Raw genomic sequence first — 23226 nt, 5'->3', positions numbered from 1 at the left:
TTACAACTGCCTGGTGATGGGAAGAGCAGGGGCAGGCACTGACCTCTTCTCTGTGGTGACAGTGACAGGACCTGAGGGCATGGCCTGAAGCTATGGTTAGGGGAGGTTTAGGTTTGATATTAGGAAAAGGTTCTTCACCCAGAGGGTGTTTGGGCACTGGAACAGCTGCCCAGGGAAGTGGCCACAGCACCAAGCCTGACAGAGCTCAAGAAGCTTTTGGACAATGCTCTCAGGCCCATGGTGTGACTCTTGGGGATGGTTCTGTCCAGGGCCAGGAGTTAGATTTCAATGACCCTTGTGGGTAATTTCCAACTCAGGATATTCTATGATCTGGTGAAACTATTAAATGACTGACTGTAATGGTTACAACATAGAAAAACCTGTTACTGTTTTCTCAAGGCCTCAAAAGCATACTGATTTGCAAAGCCACCTCATTTTAATTATAAAGAGGGGACAGTTCCCCCACATTCTCAAGCCAGTGCCTTAGGATTTCCTTCATGCTCTGTTAAACGCTTAAAATCCTCATTAAAGGGTGTCTTTTCAGGTTTCACAGATGATCTGGTAAAACACACTCTTAAGAGATAGTCTGACTGTTACTGTAGTATCTCAAACACAGAGATTAAAATCAACATTATGTAGCAGAGGAAATAGAAATGCAGAGAAGCTTTCACTAATGGAATTCTGCTACATTAAAAAAAACCCCAAACAATTAAAACCAAAGTCAGATACAAAATACCATTCATGAAAACGATCACTTGATTTACCAGAGCTTCACTAAAGGGATCAGTAGCCCCTTTGATCAGCCACTACAAGTGCTTGTTTATAAAGGAACAAAAGACGACTTTTGTCTATTTGTATTGTTGACTTGATGCATTTTAAATAAAAAAGCTCAATTTGCTGCAATCAAATGAAGGCAACCAGCTGTAAAAGAACTTAAACATATTACAGTCACCAGGCAGACTATATGCAGTAAACCCTAGGATCTGTTTCTAGAAATGAACAAATTCTTTTTATCCCCCTTCCCATTTTTCACAGAAGACACTGATATTTTTGACTTGAAGTCAAGTGATTGATACTCTACTAAATCTCTCGATAAGTTGCTGCAGCTGTTAGCTACCTTCACCTGCTCATCTCCAAGGTCAAGGCAACTACAAAGAATTATACCAAATTATAGGACTGTGTTTCAGGTTTTCTTGATCAACAATCCTTAACCAAAAGAAGAAAAAAAAAATTCCAGTTCCTTCTACAAGCTTTACTCACCTTCAAGGATTAACTGCAAATATGTAGATGCCTGAAATCTTCTTTTCTATTACTATCATATTTTCAGTTTGAAAACATTTAGAGGAATAAAGACCTACTTCTTTTGACCTAATTGACTTGTGTTACAGCAGTGCATGACCTGAAGCTATCAGAGACAACAGTACAAGCATGACCTGACAGTAAAATCAAGAATTATAATTACAGACCACTGTTACCAGTAGAGATATATTTTCATACTGTCTGAAATGTAACATTTGAAGGGTGGCTATTAGGTCATGAGACTAAATGTCTCTTGATTAAAATTAACATAGCAATAGGTATTATCTGGTTTGAGTGAACATTTGTTTTGATCTTACTAATGTGCTATATTTAACAAAAAATCAGTGCAGAGCAGTACATGAAATAGATACACAGGCCCTGTTCTGCTACTCCTTGCTTTATCTAAACTCTCCGGAGTGTCAGATGGCTGATAATCACCAAAAGAGGCAGAAGACGATGTAATAATACACATTTTGTAAAGGTTAGCTATTTCCCTGCCTTTCAATCATTATCTTTGGTTTATCCACTCTCCAGGTTTCTTCCCCATGCCATGCTAGATCCCTGTATCACTCTCAGAATGCTCCCTCCTTCTGTAGCATTTCTCCCATGCTAAACATTTGACAGGCTAATAACCAAATCAGAATATTTGTCAAAGTTCCTGATACTGCTGTAAAAATTGTTCTAAATGGCATCACCCTATAATAAAGTACTACATTAATGACCATTTATATACTGTTCTACCTAGAACAGTTTTTTTAATGTCTTTCATTGCAAGTGAATTATGTCCAAAGGTATGTTTTAAAACTGATCCTGTCTCACTGTATATAAACTCTTCATTCCTAATACTACAAAGACTCAAGCACAAGCTTGAAATACATCTAGAAATGCATAGGCAGAGACATATATAAGAATAGAAGATTGGAAAGGGCAAACTTTAGAACCTTGAAATCACAAGAAATATTGTTATGTGACCTTTTTGTTATGATGATCATGTTCCAGACCACAACCTAACATTACAATACATGAGGAAGAGTTGGTGGTGGATATCTGGGCCTTGTTTTGGTCTCTTCTTATCCCAGTGTTCCACATTTATACATAGACTTGACAGACTTCTGGGCAAGATCTCATCAGAGTTTTGTATGAAACAATAAACTACTTCTCTGAATCTCTCTTGGAAACATCTATGTCTGCTATTTCACATTAGGTTATCTACCTTTCTTAAGGCTCACTGCTTATTCCTTCATCTTGTCAGCTGGTATACCCACGTCCACATCCAATACTTCCTAGTAATTCTAGTGCAGAACCTCTTGTTTCCAGACCTTGAGTTCAAGACCTGCAGCGTCATTTTTGTTCCACTTGAGACCATGAGAGGGATAGTATCTTGTGTGTTTAAGCTATGCATCCCTCAACATGCAGTTTAAGGAATAAGTAGCCAAGATGCCTCTGAACCACTGTATTTTCTTTTCTCTTTGTCATTAACTGCTCCCAGAGAGGACAGTGTCCAAAGTGCAGTAGCTCATCATAAAATGGAATAAAACTGTCCCCAGTAACATTCAAACAGCTTGGAAATGCTGCCTATGTTACAAGAGAAGTGTGCTTTACACTTCAGTTTTAGCTGTGCATACTTCACAATTTAGCTTTCCCTCAGGTCTTCTATCAAGGGGCTCTGGCCTTGATGCAGCTGCAGCTCTTTTCCAGGGCATGACATGGCCAGACTTGGGATAAGAATCTCACCCAGCAATTTGTCACCACAGAATAGTGCTTCTAATTATAATGAGAGATGACCCACTGAGTGCAGCAATATCAATTAGCAGAGTACATCATTTAAGCAAGGCAGGCTGCTCCTGTTCCAGTCTAGAAACAGTAATGAGACGTGCACAAAACAACACTACCCTTCAAATGGTGGCTTGTCTTCCTCATAGCTCATGACACAATGGCCAGTGAGACTGAGAAGGGGGTAGAAGATACATAAATATGGTCAGAAAGCACATACACTACTTACAGGAATGAAAGACTACTGAAAGCTGCATTTCTCTCAACATTATGAGCCATCTACATTATACTCTTAATTACTCTGTGTTTTCCACATGAGAATTTGGAGACTGTAGTCCAGGCAACTTGGGGCAGTGTTTTATTGCAAAAAAAAAAAAGGTCCACATTTGACTTTCCAATTCCATGGAAAAAAATCTGAAGTTTTACTTTGCTTTTGGTCCAAATTCAAACTTGTAAAACACACTCCAGAGCAAAAAGATATCGGTGAGAACAACTAGGGAGAAGAAAGAGGAAGAGATTGAAGCTATTTCAACCTTAAACTAAACATTTTGATAAAATAAGTTTTCCTTTTTACAATGGTTTGGATTTGTTTGACATTATTGTAATATGACATGATCTAATGAAAGTTCTAACATTTAGACTGTAACCACAACATTTTTAGAAAATAAAAGAAAAAAGTTCAGTATTTTGAAGTATTAAAGGAAATCAGCACATGCAGTGATTGAGCTTTTAAGCAGATAAAAGTATTCTAAGACAAATGCAATACCCCCCTGCAACTTACACACGCTGCTGGAATCAGCTACAGTGCTGAGGCAGATGGGGGAGGGAAGGGAAAATCATCCTCCCCATCACATCACACAACAGATACAACACATCAAGTGTGCTGTAAGAAAATGCTACACTGTTCTTCCAGCTGTAAATCCTAGCCCACTGTACTGTAAAACTGTACCAAAAAGGAAAAAATGTAGACTGTAAAAATCAAATGAAAAGGTCAGGTCATGTCAAAAGCCTGGACACCAGGGGAATTTTTTGGAAATACTTTTTACAAAGGAATGGGAGAGCCAGTGTTCGCTGGTCTGCTCTATCACTTTGGTTCATTAAAATTCCACTATCTACCACATGACATGGACAAAATCCTATTCCCCAGTGGAGAACTGAAAGACAGTTTGAAAACGAGGCAATAGAGAAAGAGATTATTTAAAAATCAGAGGATAAGAAGAACTACAGAATATTCAGAAGCTTAAGGGAAAATATGGCCTTGCAAATCAATAGCCTAGAAGTTCATGACAAATCCTGATGAAAATTCTAAATAAACACAATGTGTTGGTGCGTGTGTGCATGGGCTCTGTTAAAAACACTTTTAATTGTTTCTTGTGAAACCTTGGGTATGATGAGATCAGAGTCAATGGAATAAATTATAAAGTGTTGCTATTTTTGAACCAAGAATTACTTTCCTTGCTATAGAAACAAAGAGTTCAAAGTAGTAAAAGTCATGAGGGGCTTCTTGTTTGAAACCACAGTTTTACCAAACAACCCTGTGCATGATACATAAACAAGCATTTGGAGTTGCAGTGTGCACAATTACAATCTAGCAAGTCCTATTAATTTCTTGAAAAAAGAACTTTGCCCATAAAGAATATAAAACAATTATTTTAAACACATACTTATTTTGTTTAACACAAAACTTGTTTTATTTTACATTACTGTTACCAAAACAGAGAAATAGAAGAGTGACATTTTTATATTTCTGGCCAATTTCCTAGTTCACCCAATAAAAGGAAAAAATTAGGGTAAAAAAAAGAAAGAGAAGGGAAGAATAAATAGAGAAATACAGTTCTTACCCTGAAGAGCGGCAGTCTGGTTTATTTCTTTCTGAGCGATCTGTGAGAAAGGAGGCATAATATCAGCACAGAAGTTGGATGTTCTTTAGCAATACTAGTACAGAAGTCTTAAGAGACTAGCAAAACTTATATGACTAGCAAAACCAAAAGCTGATTCTGTTCTAAAACTGTTTTCCCATACTGAACTAGACTGCCTAAGACCAAGTAAAATTACTGCAAGTTTAACATTTGTTACAATTCCTCCACTCAAAACACAGTGTATTTAATGTTTTGTATTAATGCTTTGGAAGCTTCTCCTCCCTTTAGCTGAAATGAATAGTGCTTTAGTTCAGGATAAAAATAAGGGAGAGGGAAGAGGAAAAAAGAAAAACCACAGATTACTCAGCGCAAAAAAATCATTCCATGAATCATGGCTGGCAGGGTTCCCTGACAGGATGGGAGAAAAATCAGCAGTTGGTTGCAGCAACATCTGCAAATACACTGAATCCAGTGCAACCCCACCATTAACTCTTCAGCTTCTGGGGATTCCAAATACTGAATTTTTATGTGTTTTTAGAAAGGATTTTCTTTATCCTGTAAGTATTTCAAGTAGCTTATTTGGACTAATGAGATTGACCCACAAAAATCTACATATAAAGCTCCAGTATGCACCAAAAGTATAAATTATTTCTCTCAACAGTTATGATTATTGTACAAGCATTATACAATAACTGCAGTGCTATGATATTAGAATTCATGTATTATCTTTCATATTTTAAGTCCAGAATATCTTTTACTGCATGGCTTTTGAACTACTTGAAAAGCTGAGGCTGTTGTCCACCTAAAATGCATATATTCTAAAATTAGAGGAGGGGGGTTTTAATTTTTTCATGCAGAAAGATCCACTACACAAGCAGAAGTTAATTCCTACAGCTGCACATAATCTCCACTGACCATGGTGCTTTTGCTTCTAATTTGATCTCTGTGTATTTTAAACAGAAAGCTATTTTTCGTATGTTAATAAACACTTCACTGAAAAGCTTGTCTATACAGAAGACTCTTCCTAAAAATATTTTCACAGATTGTATTTTCAATCTTAAAGCTCTGCGTTTCAAATAAAATTTGCTCTGTTTACAGTACATATTTGTTTGTGCAGTTTTATTTCCTGTGTAAAAGAATTATTTTCCTCTCCAAGCTTTACGTGCTCATTTGATGAAGCTTTCATTAAAGTGGTAAAAAAAAAATCTCATGTCAATTGTATTTAAAAGTATGTAATGCTTTTTCCATCCATAGGTGCTCCTACTGAGCTGTCATAGCCACACAGTTATAATTTATTGTCTTCCTGACTCACGGCGATCTTCATTTCATCACACTGTGTGCAACTCTGCCCGCAGAAGCAGCATGGTATAGCTCTGGAACAGCTCAAACCAGAGCTGCAGCAGCAGCTCTTCAAACACACACTCCTTCCATCCTTACCATGTAACCTCCTTACCAGAGAGCACTGAACAAAATGGGACCGGACGTCCTACTGAAATCTGTTTGCCATCTGTTGCTCGTTATCAGTGTCCCCTGCTCTGTCAGCAGCCACAATCTAACAGCGTTCAGACAAAGCCCCCCCACTGCTGAAACAATTGTGTGAATGGAAAGGAAGAAACCGAGTCGGAGCACGTGTAAGCACAGCCTCTGGGAGCTCTGCCACACAGCCCATGGCCAGCCAGCACATCCTCCGCTGCCCGCCCACACCACTGCAACCTGCTCATTCAGGAAATCAATGGGATTCCCTTCTCCCTTTTATTTTCATTCCCCTTTCAGCATTTCAATGCTATATTTGGTTTTGCACATTTTATTTTCTGATAAACTTAGTGAGAGCACACCATCCACACACATAAAGATCTTCTTGAAAAGAAGAAATTGTAATCCTACAAGCAAAGAGCCAACATTTAAAAATAGAACTAAAACCTCCCCCACATTAGGTTTGCTGTGACCTTAACCTTTAAAATTTGTTTTAGTTTCAGGCGTAATGAGAGACTCAAAGAGTTCAATCTTTCAGTTATGTGCTTGGAGTCAATTAGGTGGTGAAGTCACTGTACCAGGAGGTGTTTAAGGAAAGACTGGACATGGCACTTGGTGCCATGGTCTGACTGACAAGGTGGTGTGGTCAAAGGTTTGACTCAATCTCAGAAGTCTTTTCCAACTGAATTGATTCTGTGATTCTGTAAATTTTGCATTTCTAAATGCTATTTTGGCATTAGGTTCAAGCATCAATTCAAATAATGACACACCTCTACAAACACTAGAATATGAAAGCCTAGAAAAAACAGGCAAATTTTTTTGCAATACACACACAGAGATCTAATCTTTCCGTTCTGTAGGCAAATCCTTGACTTAAAAAAAGCTGAGTCTCAAAAGTGCATGCCCACAACTAATTCTTTTTTCTCTATACATGTTACCTCAACAGCAGAGAGATGTCTTTGTAATCTTTCCTAACAGAAATAAGCAAGAAGACTGTATAGTTACAAAGATCTGAAAATGAAATCCTGCACTACATATTTTCCTCAATATCAAAGACACAAATTGCTATAAAACATTACAGGACATTATGTCCTTCTAGCAGAAAACTGTATATTCTTCAATCCTAAACTCTGGAAACCAAAACTGTGTCAAATCAGAGCAAACACTGAATGCTGCTGGACTAGCACTTATAATGAACAAACAAGCCTGTCTGCACTCTGGCATAGGAAATACACAGGAAAAAATCCCACTTCTAGTGACAGATACTACCTTCCAGACACAAGACACCAGTACTATCCTCCCTATCCTTCTGTTGCTAAAAGCAATAAAATTCCTTACTGTGCATGCAGCTGTAGTATAATATGCTAGGAATTTACAAGCAGCTAGTACTCACAAGCTACAAAACCGGACTGTACAACTCTAAGTTTATTTTAGTTAACGAAGATCTTTCTGCCTGTCCCCCAATCCACAATTTGCATCTGCAGTCTCTCAATCTGTGAGAACTGACCATGCTCCAACCTCCTGCAGACTATCCTTGAGATTTTCTCCACTTCATACTCACATCTACTATTTACAAAACCTTTGCATAGTGCAAGAAGCAGTTAGTAGGTGCAGCAGACGAGATGGAGGAAGTCAGAGACTCCTGGCTGAAGTTGGGAAGACTGTTGTCCAGTTCTAAGCACAGCAGAAGAAACAAGGAAAACATTAAGGCACAAAAATCTGCTCTTCATACCACAATAATATGGCAAATCTAGCATTTCTTTACAAAATCATGCTCTGTGTATTTCAGTGGCAGCATGGACACCTTATGCCTTTTTGCAGCATGCAAAAGCTGAGTGGCAGACAGAAATGCCATGTACCAGTTGCCTTCAGAAAAAAAAGGTGATTCTCTTACATTCCAAGTTTGGGAAAATTAGCTCCTTTTGAGTTTGTTTTTAAAATGGCATAAAAGTTTTTCTTCTCAAGGAAAATATAAGTATAATCATCAGGAGAAAAATAACTGGGTCAACATCATTTCAGTTGCTCCACAAACCCAAAACAGCTTAAGTTTTTTTTGGCAAAAAGACAACCAATGCAGAAAACAGTATCTTTTAAGGCAATCACTCTTGTTTCTGGAAGACAAGCAAAGAAAAGGAAAAAGGCAACTCACACTCAGTAGAGCCATTATTTTCCTCTGTTTATTTTGCAAGCTTCTTCAAAGCATCTTGTTGCTAAGAGTGACTTCAACTGAAAAGTTTGCTCTCACTAGAAAAAAATTCAAGTATAAACACAAAATGTTGAAAAATGAGTGGAAAGTTAACACACATTCTGCTGCATCAAACTGCAAAGCTACTGGGGAAGCTTCAATGCCCTCCTGAACCTCCTGAGGCTGGTAACTTCCCACTTTTAACTCCATTCCACAGCTTGATCTCTTAAAAGCTGAAGGGAGGAAAGGGGGGCACATGCCATTCCCATTTCTGGGAAATATAGTTTAACTATGCCTGCTGAATTGACCAGTCAGCAAAAGAGGCAGGGCACTAACACCCTCCAGGAAGACACGTAGTTAGAGCAACCAGCAGTCTCCATGCCAGCAGTTTTTAGCCCCCAACGGCCCAGCAGTGGTTTCACAGGGAAAGCAAGCATGATGTGCTACTGTAACAATACAAACCTCCAAATAAACCAAGCAATGGAAACCATGGGCTTTTAAGCAGTGCCGTCAACACCAAAATATAGACAGAAATTATGTTTTCAGGATAAGCAAATTATTGGAAGAGGCTGTACAACTTTCATCCTGATGATGCATCTGAATGCAGTTTTGAAGGCCATCAGGCCTTGACAAAGCCAGACACTAAGACCAATACAGCAGCTCTACAAAGCATCATGCTGAAAACGTGATGCCACTATTTCAGTCATACACATCTAGACCACAGCTAAATGGTGCACCAGTCCCTGCCAGACAACTGAATCAAAAACTCCAAGTTTTCATTTCTAATTGCCAGTGTAGATGGGGCCCTCACTCAAACGAATTGCACATTTTCTGGACAGAAGATCTGCATTTGTGGGGGATTTTCAATGCTAGTTGCTTTATTTGCACTGGAACAAGCAGTAACTGACACTGATACTGCCACCTTTTTGCCTCTGTTTGTTAAGGCATATTGCAGCTCAAAGCCACTCTTCCTTCCTTTCAGCACTTTCCTCAGTATGGAACCAAAACAATGCAAATTGATTCCACTGTGTAGAATCTACTACAATTTTTGGTCAATTTTGTTAGGAATAGTCATACAGCAAAACTCATAAAACTGAACATTTGTTTAATATTTTAATATTTTAGCAGCAGAGTCCCCTATCAGTTGTTTAAAAGACAGAAGGCTCAAGCAGAGATTAATGAGAGGCTTGGAAGGAACTTTAAAAATTTACTTTATGTATAGCTTTCCCTTTACTGCAAAAGGCTACAAAATCAGGACATGCTCAGAGTTTTTAAGTGTAAAGGTAGACAGTTTTTATACTTACTTTAAATTCTACAGTATGCTGTTGACTTCCAGAGCAGTACACTGCCAGGAAGAAAACAATATTATAACATCCCCCACAATTAAATTATAGTAGTCTGTCAGTTTTAGTGCTAAACACTAACTGAGTCTGTAAGCACAAAGCATTCCTGCAGTTTTTTATACTTGGAGTAATGCTTTTTTCCCCCCACTCTTAAACACAACTGATAAATGGCTGGGGGTGGACCCCAACACACAGCTGAGAATACAATGAACCTCAGCAGTCAAGTATTTAATTTTGAAACCTACTGACCACCATAAAGTGTGTAATTTTCCCAAGACTTTAAGTTATAGTATCTTTACCTTGCTAAAAAGGTTAAAAATAAACTATAATCATGTTTAAAGCCTTTAGTGCACTTTTAAGTGCACAACATATAAGTGAAAAAGGATTTTACTGGACAGCAGAGGCCACATTTGCCAATGCTACATTTGCTGTTGATCAGTTTTTGTGACCCTGAAGTTCCACCGCCTCATTCTTGCTCCTACATTTCTCCCGCACTGCAACAGCAAAAGGGTGGGTGCATCAGTGTGAGCATATGTGCCAGCAAAAGAGGGGGCAGATGAAGAAAACAAAAGAGAAAGGAAACAGACTGTATAAGCTATCACCATTTCTCTAAAATGTTTGTGCTGTAAGAATCTAGACTAAACTCAGCACTGGGAACTGGGCTTGTTCTTAAGCCATAAACGATAAACAAAGTATATAAGCAATCAAATACACCCACTACATACAGATGTTACCACACTTTTGCCTTCTACCACAGCTGTTTAAAAAGGAAAATTTGGACACAGCTGCTTCTAAAGCTCTTTTTTCAAAAAATTAGCAACTCCTGGAAGTACAAATCCTCACATCTTATAAAAAACATCCCAGCTGATCAGTGCAATGTAATTCTTAGATTATGAACTTCAAGTATAACTAGACACAGGTATCAGGATACCACCAGTATCACAGTGGGAGCTACTCTAGATGAGCCCTACTACTTATTTTTTTATACTTTCCTAAGGAAAGTATTAATTGACTCAACAGAAGACTTATAACCACAAAATACGTTTCTCTCTAGGCATTTCTAAAATGTTAAATCCACATTTCTGAAAAATAATTCTCTGATGTTGCTAGCATTGCCATTAAAAGCAAATTATCTTTTATCTTTTTATAAGAGCACTGTACTGCCTTTTTCTTCCTGCATATTCCTCAGCTAGACCACAGAGCTCACTCGGTCCTACCTATGTCTGCCTGTCAGAGGGTGCTGATAAACATACAAAAAAAAGAATAGTTAGATGTGTGAATAAACTTGTCCTTCTGACATTGTATTTAACAGACTATCTTATAAGCATTCATACATAATATGCACGATCCAAATTTATTCCATTGTTCTCCTCCTCAGGCGTCTGCCTTACTTGAGAACCAGAACATCCAGCACCAAAAGTGCCCCCAGTTTTGAACACCTCTGTGTAGGTACATTCACCTGTCACAACATACTGCTGAGGGGGCAAACCTCAACAACTAAAGTCCCCAGTGTACTCTTATGGATTAAGCACTTGGCAGCCAAGTCATATTCAATGTGGGCAAGACATGGATTCACAATAAAATGCTGAATAGCAATTCACAAGATATTTCCCCTTCTGTATATGAGGAAATTAATTTGGCTTTAAAACAAACAAGAAAATTTCTTTCTTGACTATTTCATCCTGTGAAGCCACTGACAGAATAAAGGTGACATTGCTTTCAATTTAGATATCAGACATGACAGTGAGTGCAAGTAAGTGCAGAGGTCTGCACTGTGGGAGGAATCTTGAGACTATGGAGATGAAATGACACAGAGAGAAAGAAAATATTGTATGAAAAGAAAGGATTGTAATATACTCAACCACAAAAAAAAAAAAAAAGCAGTATCTCTAAAAATAGAAGAAAAGTACCAGGCAAAGGAAAGTATTTATTTATCTTAAGATACCACTGAAATACTCAGTAGTTTATTCTTGGAGTATTTTATGGTCCTTTGTCACTATTTATGACTAAAGAATCCCCAGGCTGTTTACCCAGTCCACCTAACGAGAACAGTCTTAAATATCACTGATTTTTTTACAAGTACTAATTTTCTAGGGAAGTGCATTCGACATAAGCCTATTAACAACATATTTTCTCTCCAGTGACATTGGTAATGCTGCCCAACACAGAAAAAAAAAAAAAATCTAGGAAAATGAATGTAACAATTGCTTCTCACGTGCATAGGATACTTCTGAAGTACCATAAAATGGATTATTCCCAAAAACGACTCTTTATCATCAAACAAAGACTACAAGACCTAGACACATCATAAAAGGGATTAATGTGAAAGTGCAAAAAATGGATTTATTTAATGATGGTGGCATATATGAATAAATTGTTGTACCCTGAGATAACCCTCCTCCATTAGCTTTGAGCACATGCCTAAAAGTTGTGCAACTCTCTGCCACTATTCCACAGAACAGGAAGCCCAGCACTTTGCTGTTATTAAAGCAAGTAATGTTTTAAGGCATATTATTTAATAATGTAGCGATCGGCCTCCAGTTTTTAAAGAAGTGAATCACCTGGCATTCTGAAGACATTTTACTGAGGTGTACACTGAATTTATCCACATCTACTCCAAGGTGTTAAACATCTACCAAATCCCCAAATCCCCTTTAAGGTACCTCAGAGTCCTTCATTACTGGCCTAACGTGTGCATGGAAATCTGCATACATGTGCCCTTTGGTCCTGGAAGAACATCCTGACCAGCAGTCACTATGTACAGCTGGATTCCTGGCACCATGATGTCACCTTGTGCAGCTGTTAGAAAAGTAATTCTTTGCCCGTTTCTACCCTCAACATGAGGCTAACTGCATTTTGTGCTCAGTCCTCTAAATGCAAATTTCATCCATTCAGGTGCTACTCATGGTAACACACAGCAGTTTCACCTACAGTCAACGAGAGGCTTCAAAAACTGCTTTGACCAAGAAAAAGGATGGCAAAGTTATTAAGCATTTGAAAGCCCTCAAAGCAAAGAAGCTGTGCTTACCACAGATAAACACAGCTTTTCTCAACACTCGGTAATGCTGGCAGAGACAGTTCCAATTGTTTGGTACTTTGGAGGAAATAACTACCCTCCCATGTATTACTAGACCTCTCCCCAGTTCTGTGCACTCACCAAAAAGGCCTACAGATCCTATCAGAGGCATTCAGCCTCTGTAAATATACTAATAAGTACCTCTACATTGCTATGTGCCAAAATACCATAATGACACACTTCAAATAGTTCTTGATAATGGATCCACAAACATCAAGCTAGAGGACAGCAATTACAGAAATGAAATGTCCCTAATGTCACGGCAGCTGCTACCATGTATTTCCCAGAGATGATATTGGTCATCTGCAGCAAGCTTTGCACACTAGAACAGAAAAACTAATTTTTTTCCTGAAGCTAGGCTGATGAGAGCTGAATACATGAGGTGTGCAGCATTATCCCATCTTGTCATTCCGTGATACTTGTTCCATGCTCCAGTGATGCTCATCCAAGCATGGACTTGACCTGCTTAAACAATGGATGTGGTAAACTGTCCAGGCAGGACATGGCAGGTACCCAGCCTCAGGAACTCCATTGTCAGGCATATTTCATCATGCCAGTTTGGAGTTCACTGGATGCTGCAAAGAATGGCAAGCTTAAGACAAATGACAAAGCGTTCAGCATTTGGCATCAGTTGAACTGTGGCACCTGACAATGCAGTTTTTCAAGTACCAGGCAGAAGGAGAGAGAGTTCTTAAGAAGCTTCTACTTTGATCCTAAGTCCCACATTTCTATTAGAGTTGTACCCTAAACTTAAAGTGCAGCTAAAAAATGGATACAGCACAGCCATGGAGTCATTTAATATGAGAAAGTTATTGAAATGCTGAGCTTGTTTCCAGAAATTTATGTCCCATCTCTCCAACAGGATGAACGAACAGTATTTTAATAACAAATAAGATCACAACACGCTGCACACTCAAAAATTCTTTAAAATGATTTAGCACAGATGTGCACAATCTGAATCAATTTTCATATATAGATCTGTGATATTGAGAACTCAGTTTTTAATGGAAGGAATTCATGATGAATACAAAATTATCACCTTGAGAAAACAGATTAATTATAATTTTAGTTTATCTCTTATAAACAGAATCTAAATGCTATAACTGAAGGAAAACATCAAACAACTTCTTTTATACATACAATATTCTGTCTAGAAGGAGAATGGACCAGAACTCTTTTGTAGTAAACATGGTGCTTGAAAATTTACCTAAGCTTTTAAGGAAGTAAATCACCACCTCAAGACCACATTAAAAAGCAGAATACAGATAAGAAATTTATCATTATAATTCAAGAACCAGTGATTATCCAGCAGAAATACCAACATGTATGCAAAAGGCTGTAACTGATTTCATATAATGAATGACTGTGCTCCTTACTACCATGCAAGATTTGAAGACAAAGTCTAAGTGGATTCAAAAAAGGAATTAGTGAAAGATAAATCCATTGGCAGCAATTTAGCAAGGCCTTTCATATGAGGCCTCCCAGAAGTTGCTAAGAAATTGACTGCAAAGGGGAAGGAATTTCTCTTGGAAGTAAAACCTGAATCCTGGGACGTGTTTCTTGCATACTTTCCTGAAGACATTTGTTTTTTCAGTTTGTGTGCTCTAACACACGAGCTACTAGCACAGCTCTGAAAGTCTGACAGTGTGCCCACTATTAACCACAGGAGTAATGATGGCAATCATTTGAAATCTTTAGCATGTTCTGATCCAATCATATTTTCTTCAAAAGCCTGAACAAGCTGACTGAGGTTGCAACACATATACACAAAATAAATGCTATGACCTCTTTAAAAGCTTGGAAAAAAAAAAAACAGTAAAATTTGTTGCATTCAGCTTCTACTCCAGTGTGAACCTTTTCAGCCTTGCTGTCATCCAGCCTTTCATGCTGGACCCAAATACAGCCACAGAAAGCAGAAAAGCAAGAACATATTTGCTTTGTAACATATGCAAGAGTTTCTAAGCCAATTAGGTTTATCTTTGAAGCATCTTATTTAGCATTCCATTAAATGTTGTCAGAAGATTCTAAATTCTTAAGTCAGAATGTCAAATTGATGTTTTTAGAATAACACATGAAATCCATACAAATCTCTACAGATGTAAAACACCTGAAGCAATTAGTGTAACAGCACAACATCAAGTGGTCAATTTAAAAATATTGATATACATAAGATCCTGTGTCTGTCAAAATTTATACAACATTGAGGGGAAAACCAGGAATTTTTCTTGGTCCGTGGCATGAACCACTAAATCTATGCTTTCCCACAAAACTTATTTTCATCCTTCACTAAAGGGAAGGATGCTTGCCAAGCATAAACCACAGATCAACAGATGATATACTGTGTTCCCAAATATGCTGCTGGAATGCTTCAGTGCATTTTGTGCATACTGTTTTTCAAGAGCAGAGTAAAAAATCTTGGTCAGCAATGAAAACAACACTTCCACTACATTTTTTCTATACAGTTAGAGGACCCGAATAAGCAAGGCAGGACTGTGCAATATGAAGGCTGAAGGGGCCAAACTCCACTATCCTAGAAAAGAGAAGGCAAAGAAAGTACTTAACCACAGCACACCACTACTTGTAGGGTAGCGACAAAGATCACAAATGCAAACGCTTCCTGGTGTTAGTGGACAGTATTGAATAGGGCAATGGTCGCAAATGTAGCTTGGGAGGCTCAGGTTGTAGGTGAGCAAAAGTTCTTCCTTTAGGAAGAAGCACTGAAACAGGTTGGAAGGAAAGCACTGAAACAGGTTGAAAGGAAAGCACTGAAACAGGTTGCCTGCAGAAGCTGTAAATCCCTCTCTTTCAGGAGACTTTTTAAGACACTGCTAGACAAAGCCTTGGCAACAGGCCTTCTTCAAGAAGGAAGCTGGACTAGGTGACCCCAGAGCTCCCTTCCAGACAACACTTCCATGGTCACAAACACAAAGTAAGCAAAGCAAAGAAACTGAAGAATGCAAAAGCGTTGTATTTCACTATAAATAATAAGCATCAAGAAAAGAAGTTCATGGCAAATTATTTTAGTGCTATCAAAATAAAATTTCATATGGCACATATTGTGTGAGATGCTTATTGAAACAAAATAAACAGAACTACACTAACTTTTAATGAAGAGCATAAACACCACTACCCTGTTGTTTCCAGATTTTAAATCAAGGTGATGCATGGCTTCCAAATAGACAAATTACATTTAACATCTCAGTAATTGCAGCTTGACATGCCTCAGTGACTTCAGCTATAAAGAAAGAAAAAACAAGAGAGAACTTCAGAGTACAAAATTTGAGAAACAGAATCACAACAGAATGCTGAACTGATAGACTGCAAGGACGCTGGGGAGAATGTCCAAGATAAGGCCAGCAGGAACCAGATTAGGAGGAATAAACAAAGCCAACTTATGTGCTAGGTAAAAGGCAGCTCTGGCAGGGGAAGACCACAACCACTGACTCACAGCCACCAACTCAAGAAACCCACATACTCAAAAGAGTGAGCATGTGGGCTGAGTAGCAGAAGAATAAAGAAAGTAATTTACCTAACAAGAATAAAATACTAATTAATAAGGGAACTGTATAAATTATAGCCAATACACATTAATACCTCTGCTTGTCAAAATGCATAAATAATGAAAAGGTTTGATAATTGGTGTACTGGCTTTGTGAATTTGCCAGGTAGGACCCCTTTTTGAGCTGAACTAAATGAATCACACACCTCAACTGTGTGTGGATTGGCCTCTTGCACACTGGGTGAAGGAACTCATTTTGGGACAACAAAGGCTATAGTCTCAAAAGCAAATATTAACAAATTTATTTACAAATATTACATTTTTTTTCATCTGTAAACATCAACCACTTTGGTAAAAGCTTCTTGCAATGAGGTTATGACTCATTTTATGCTTTACTGTCTATCCCCATTCTTTATGCAACATCCCAGACTTATCATTTGTCGCCCTGACAGGAAATGATTGCTTACAACACAGGTAACAGCAAGGTCTTTGTGCAATCACAGTTCTGTGGGTTATTCTCTGGCTACAAACTCATCTCTCCTGAAGCAATTATAAACTTCTGTGCCTTGCTTTGGCTCTAACCTGAACAAAGTAGGTCCATTTAATCACTTAATAATGATACTTATTATTATTTGTCCTTCTACAGTTTACTTGTCACCCCCCACTGACTACCAGAAGTTTAATTATTTTTGTAAGACCACCCTTCATTTTTAGAAGCATTGTTTCTTCAGAGGGCACAACATTCTTTGGGGTTCAGTTTATACTCTGGGCCAAGTAACTGCAAGCGGGTTTTTTTCTTGCCACTAACTTGAATCTCAAGATATGCTGGCTATATTATTTAACTTCCAGAAAAGCTTGAGTAAGTATTTATACTTACTTCAAACAAGCTACAGTCAGAAACTATGAAATATAGTAGAAATTTCAATGGGCTGTGAAAAATGCTTAATCATATAATCTTCTTAATACTTCCAAGATACAACACACCAACATCAGTCACAGATTATTACAGGAGAATTACATTTTTTGTGCTCTTTGGATCTTAAGTGTTTTACTGTGGTGGTGCCTGAAGCAGCTATTAAACCTGAAGCTCCTAAATCTGCATCGGGACTATCAAAACAAAACAGACTGAATCCCAGGGAGAAGAGGGAAGCAGTGTTCAGCTGCCCATCCCCTCCACCACTTCCAGAATTTGTGAGCTGACTAAACAAAGAAATAATTAAAACAGTGGCACCCACTCCCCTATTCTAAATGCTCCTCTTAGTCTAAGGGCTTCCTGTGTATACAAGGGCAGACTAGCAGATCATAGGCAGATGTATGAATTTATTTAAAACAAATGATCTACTTGATGGAGACTCTTTTCTCTTTTCTTAATAAAAGAGGATAAATGGTTACACTTGGTATGGACAAGCAGAACAATTTCCAGATCAGCACTGAAGGACACAGGCATGCAGGCATGCAACAAATTCATTTTCAGCTGAACAATGCTGACTTCCCTTCTGCAAGATGCCAATCCTTCCACTTCTCAAATAAAAGAGTCGGTTAACCAACTAAGTCTTCAAATTACCCTTTTCCTAATCATGCTTTCTCCGAGCTCCAGGGTCATTGGCACCCCTTGGGAAGGACTTGAGCTGTCCTTGTTATGATCCAGTGAACCCTAAAGGACATCACCACCAAAACAGCCTCAGACCCAAGAATTTGGCGAACAATTTCAGACCATCTTATTCTTTACTTCTTAAGGCCAAATATGTAGTTTTGCATGAACATGGGAACAACTGCTGAGCGTTGTTGTATTAAATTCTTCATTTACCTGTAAAAAGTCCATGATGCCTGCAAAGTAGTGTTCACTGAACTTTGTCAGACACACTACAGAAACATACCCCCACAACCTCTCAGCATGTTGAGCAGTGAAATATTCAACCTTAATTTGTTATACTGGATACAGCTCATTGTTCTCAGCTTCAAAAACAAGTCAGTGCCAGTTTGATGTGGGAATTGTGGGAGTGTAATGAATTGACCCAACTCTGAACTAAATCTTGTTTTGGCATGAAAAACCCCAAAGCACTCAGTCAATCAACCAACCAAAACCAGATGATTTCACCCATAATCTAAAACTGCTCAGTAGAGTTGAAAAAGTTCCAGGAAACATTTGAACTACTATGGAGAAACAGAAATAGGGGAAGGGGAAAAAACCCCAAAAAAACTCAACTCAGAGATGTTTCAATCAGCACAGCTAAACTTATGTGCAAAATTTACAGCCATTGTATGAGAGCAAACCACAGACAAGCATTTGCAATAAGTAAAACAGAGTAATAGTAAATTAAACAAAAGCCTTGACCACCTGTACTTTTAACCACGCATTAAAGTAAAAATCACACAGGTCTTCATTATCAACTCAAATAAATTTCATTGTTGGCTTCCATATTTGGTAATTTCATTTTATTTTTAAGTAAGGAGATTTCTGCCACATCCACAACGGGCTATTCTTTCTCAGGGAACACTGGCCAGAATTCAAAGTGAAATAATGCGGATACTGAATGTGTTAAGAATTTCTTGTGTGCTTTAGATAATATTGGAATATTGTGATGCTCAGCTCTAATGTGACAGTAAGGACATATAATCAACCAATGTAATTCATAACTAAAATTTGCTACTTTCACTATAAACTTTCCTCCAAGTCCACATTAGTCAGTAGTTACAGAATAAAAACGCAGTGAAAATAGGAAAGCACACCAGATCAAGGTTTAGAGTTAGACTGGAGAGAACCTATAAGTCTATGGAGAAATAGCATTTTACTGAGGTTGTTCTGCTTTGTTTGGAATTTTTAATGTTTATTTATTTTACAAAAAGTTTATTTATTAAAAAATTTAGTTTGTTTATTGAAAACAAACAACATTCTAAACAAAACATTCTAAACAAAAAAAAAATCTAGTAAATATCATGTGGTCTCTGTAACTTCCCAGAACAACAATGCATGTGACAGAAATAAGGGAGGTAGAAATCAATCACATTATTTATATTGCAGTTAAAAACCCTAAAACTTTCCAACAAAAGTGGTTTCCTTTTCCAGAGCAGGTGTCCAGATGATTCAGTCTTAATGAACCTATGCAGCTACTTTCATTGTTCTCAATTTTTAGAGAATATGTTGTAGTTCTCCTCCCTATAACTGAAAAAACATTTATATATATATATATATATATATATATATATAAAATTCAAACAGCACTTTCTCAAAGGGAAAATAGTTTCTTTAGAAGAGTTTTCAAATCACTCTGTTTAATAGATCTTCTCTCAGGTTTTCCATAACATGCCAAATAAAAACTTCCTTGAATTCAGAGAAAATAATGCTCTGGCATGCAGTGTGGTAGACACATCAGACACATCACCTGAGCTATCTACAACCACCCCATGGACACAAATGGTTCTGCCTATCTCATTCCTCCAAGTTTCTATTCTCCAAGATCTGCTCTGGCACTCTGCTGATTAAGCAAGCATCTTCAGCTCATTAAACCACCAAAAAAGCCCCCAACCCAACACAGCAAAAAAACAAACAAATCAACCCTCCAGTGAATCAAATTAAAAAACCCCATAAACCAAACCATGAGCAGGTCTCTAACAGCTGTCAGGCTGCAGTTTCACAGCAATCTAAGCCAAACTAACTCCTGACTGGCATAGGCTCTTACCTCCCTCTGGCTGCATGTTCCCACTCTTTCTCTTGTGCCAGCTTCAACATTCACCCTAAACCATTACAGTGAGCTGAATCAGAAGACTCGCAACCACTGAAGAGAACTAGAAAAATATCCCTGTGCATGGACAATGCACCAGAACAGGTTGGTGCAGGTTCTAGCAAGCACAAGGCCTCCCAGTCCATCAGCCCAGGCTACCACCAAACCACAACTCCAGTGACTTCACTCACCAACAGGTTGGATGGGAAGCAGAGCTGACACACAACAGAGCAGAAGTGCAGATCTCCCCAAAGGAGATCACATCTCTAGAGCAGCAGCAAGCTGTTAGATTAGTCTAGCTGGCTTCATCCTACAGTACACGGTGCAGCACAACTGTGACTGTCTTCAAGGGAAAATATGATTTCTTCATTGCAGAGCCTCCTGTGCTCTGCCTCTCCAATCAACCACTGCTAACCAAGTCTGAGCGTTCAGGAAGTCAGAAGTACTTGTGAACTTTCACCTTTCAGCTCCCACTTTGCACACATGCCTCGCACCAGCAGGACAAAGGTGATGAACTGCCCTTATGCACTTCCATGCACAGGCTGAACACAGCAGAGATTTAAGCTGTTGCATTCACAACTAGTTTAACAGACTGAAATACTTAAATTGACAGCCTGCTAAGATGCCACTACATTTTTTTTAAACCCTACAACAAAATATCTCGCAGGCTTATTTAACACCTATTTGTATTACCATTTTGGCAGCTTAACCGCACATTACATGCAAAAAAACCCCACTAATTTTCAAAACGTTTGTAAATAAAATTAGGTAAATGAAGGTCAAGTAAAGGAAGAGCAGCAAACTCATCTACTTTGGATGCTATTCTTCAATGATGCCTTAAGAATACTCTGCTGGGAGCCTCAGCGGTGCTTTCCAGCTAGATGTGCAAACAGATGGAAAGAAGGCGAGACAGCTCAAGCAGAATGCTATCCATTCACACATACTTTACACCAGTAAGGTAAACAAACAGTGCTGGCCCCGTTTCAAGGGGTGGCTATCCGGAAAAAATACTAGTAAAAATTGAAAAAAACCCTTACATTACTGGTTGTGTCAAAGACAAATTCTGGGAACAAGTTTTGTTCCACAAGAAGGTGGCAAAGATTATATAGATATAGAAACTGTAGAACCAATTCTATGTTTTCCATTAATAAAAACTTCTAGAAGAAACACCTTTAGAAAACAGACATCATAACCAGCAGCACGAACACTTTGCTGTGGAGGAAACCATAGAGGAACTAACACTGACTTTCTGCACTCTACCCCAGACAAGGCAAAACCCTGCAGACATGCCAAACCACAGTGGTTTCAATAGGGTCCTGCTAATCCTACACCTGCACAGACAGGCATTGACATAATTTGAGCCACTAAAGGCCACAGGGCCTGCCTGTTGAAAGTTGTCCTCTAGAATCCCTCATGTTGCTGTGTTTTTCTCAACTACAAAAGGGACACTCGATTTCTTGTTCAAATGGATGCAAACTCACATGAATTACAAAGGGTGCTATATAGTTACAGTTGTACCATAATTACTAAAAATCAGAATACTTGGAATTTGCCTACGTAGCATGGGTGAGATTTTACCTGGAAACAGACCTTATGAAAATGATTTATCCTGGAAGGGTTTTACACTGACAGAAGAAATGCTGTATTCACACCTCAGTGACTACAGGACAGTGACATGCATGTTGACCCTCAATTAACAATGATGTCCAAATAAAATAATATCAGCTGCTGCCAGGGTCCACTTGAGTTAATAATTTCAAACAAAAGCTTGTTGTTGTCCAGGTCTCTCTACAATGACAATCTGCTCACTCAGCGCCATTCCTTCTCACATGCAGTGGTTCTTGCCTTTTTGCAGGGGCCTGCTGTCCAAACCTACACGGAAATGGCTAAACATGAACAACAACTTTGCTCTCTAGATGTTCCTGTACCTTGGTACTTTGAAAACAATGGGTAGTTAATTTCCTGATGGAGCACCCTGTGCACCTGGACATGTCTGTGCTAGTCAGCACGTGCCCATGTTAGCTTCAGGGTGGCGAAACAGTGGAACAGGCTGCCCAGAGAAGTGCTAGACGTGCTCAAGGACAGGTTGGATGGGAATATGAGCAACCTGGTCTAGGTGAAGGCGTCCTTGCCCACAGCACGGGAGCTGGAGCCAGGTGCTCTTTAGGTCCCCTTCTAACTTAAGCCACTGTATGACTGTGCTGAGCTCGGAGCAGGCTCTGGGGGCGGCCCGCGGGCACACGCCTGCGGCTCGGATGCACCTGAGCTGAACCCAGCTGCCCTGGGGCGAGGCCGCCGGGGCCGGCACACCTCGGGGCGGCACCGCCAATGCCGCCCTGCCCCCGACAGGAATCCAGGCGCGGGGAGCGGGCCAGGGCCAGCCCAAAGGAAGCGCCGCCGCGGCCCGCCGCGCCCTCGCCGCTCACCTGCTGCCGAGCTCAGCGCGACCCTCCGGTGCCTCCTGCCGAGCTCCCGCAGCTCCTCCTCGTCCTCCTCCAGCCTCCAGGCTTCGGCCATCGGCGGCGGAGGGGCGGCTGGCAGCATTCAAGAAGCGGGGGCTGCCATGACCGGCGCCCTCTCCTCGGCGCGGCCGCCCGGCCCTCGCGGCCGCCGGGCCCGCCCCGCACCTGCGCCCTCTCCGCCGCGCTTCTCCCGGAGACCGCTCCGCGCTGCTGCCGGCGGGGCGAGGCGGGAGGAGAGGCGGCCTTTCCTGCCCATCCGCGGCTCTCCGGCGTCAGCAGGAAACCCGGCGGCCGCCTGGCACCGCCACAAAAGGGGGCGGAGGAGGCGGCGGCGGGGGGAGGTACCTGGCTGCCGCCGCTGGGCAGCCGCGCTCCGCCGGGTACGGCGCGGGGATGGCCGGAGAGCCGTGCCCGGCAGCGAGCGGGGTGTGCGAGCCACGGCGGCCTCCTGCTAAAGGAGAGAAGGGGCTTGCGGCGAGAGGGTGCGAGGTCTGCCTCGCTTCGTGACGAGAGCAAGAACATGCCAAGAGGAGGA

The 23226-nt window shown here is 39.8% G+C and overlaps 1 protein-coding gene across 2 annotated transcripts in view; it reads right to left on the bottom strand.

Moving 5' to 3' along the window:
• The window catches only part of SH3D19 (SH3 domain containing 19), an 81650-nt gene extending 58773 nt beyond the window's left edge, over positions 1–22877 (bottom strand). For both annotated transcript variants that reach the window (XM_058803481.1, XM_058803482.1), the window contains exons 1-2: positions 22656–22877; positions 4914–4953 (exon numbers count right to left, since the gene is read on the bottom strand). In XM_058803481.1, coding sequence (XP_058659464.1) covers positions 4914–4953; positions 22656–22773 — 158 coding nt within the window. In that variant the 5' untranslated portion in view covers positions 22774–22877. The remainder of the gene's footprint in view (positions 1–4913; positions 4954–22655) is intronic.
• Between the last annotated feature and the right edge of the window lie 349 nt (positions 22878–23226).

The sequence above is a fragment of the Ammospiza caudacuta genome, chromosome 4 (genome assembly GCF_027887145.1).
Source record: "Ammospiza caudacuta isolate bAmmCau1 chromosome 4, bAmmCau1.pri, whole genome shotgun sequence".
In the NCBI taxonomy this organism is placed as follows: Eukaryota; Metazoa; Chordata; class Aves; order Passeriformes; family Passerellidae; genus Ammospiza; species Ammospiza caudacuta.
This window is presented reverse-complemented; position numbering and strand designations above follow the sequence as displayed.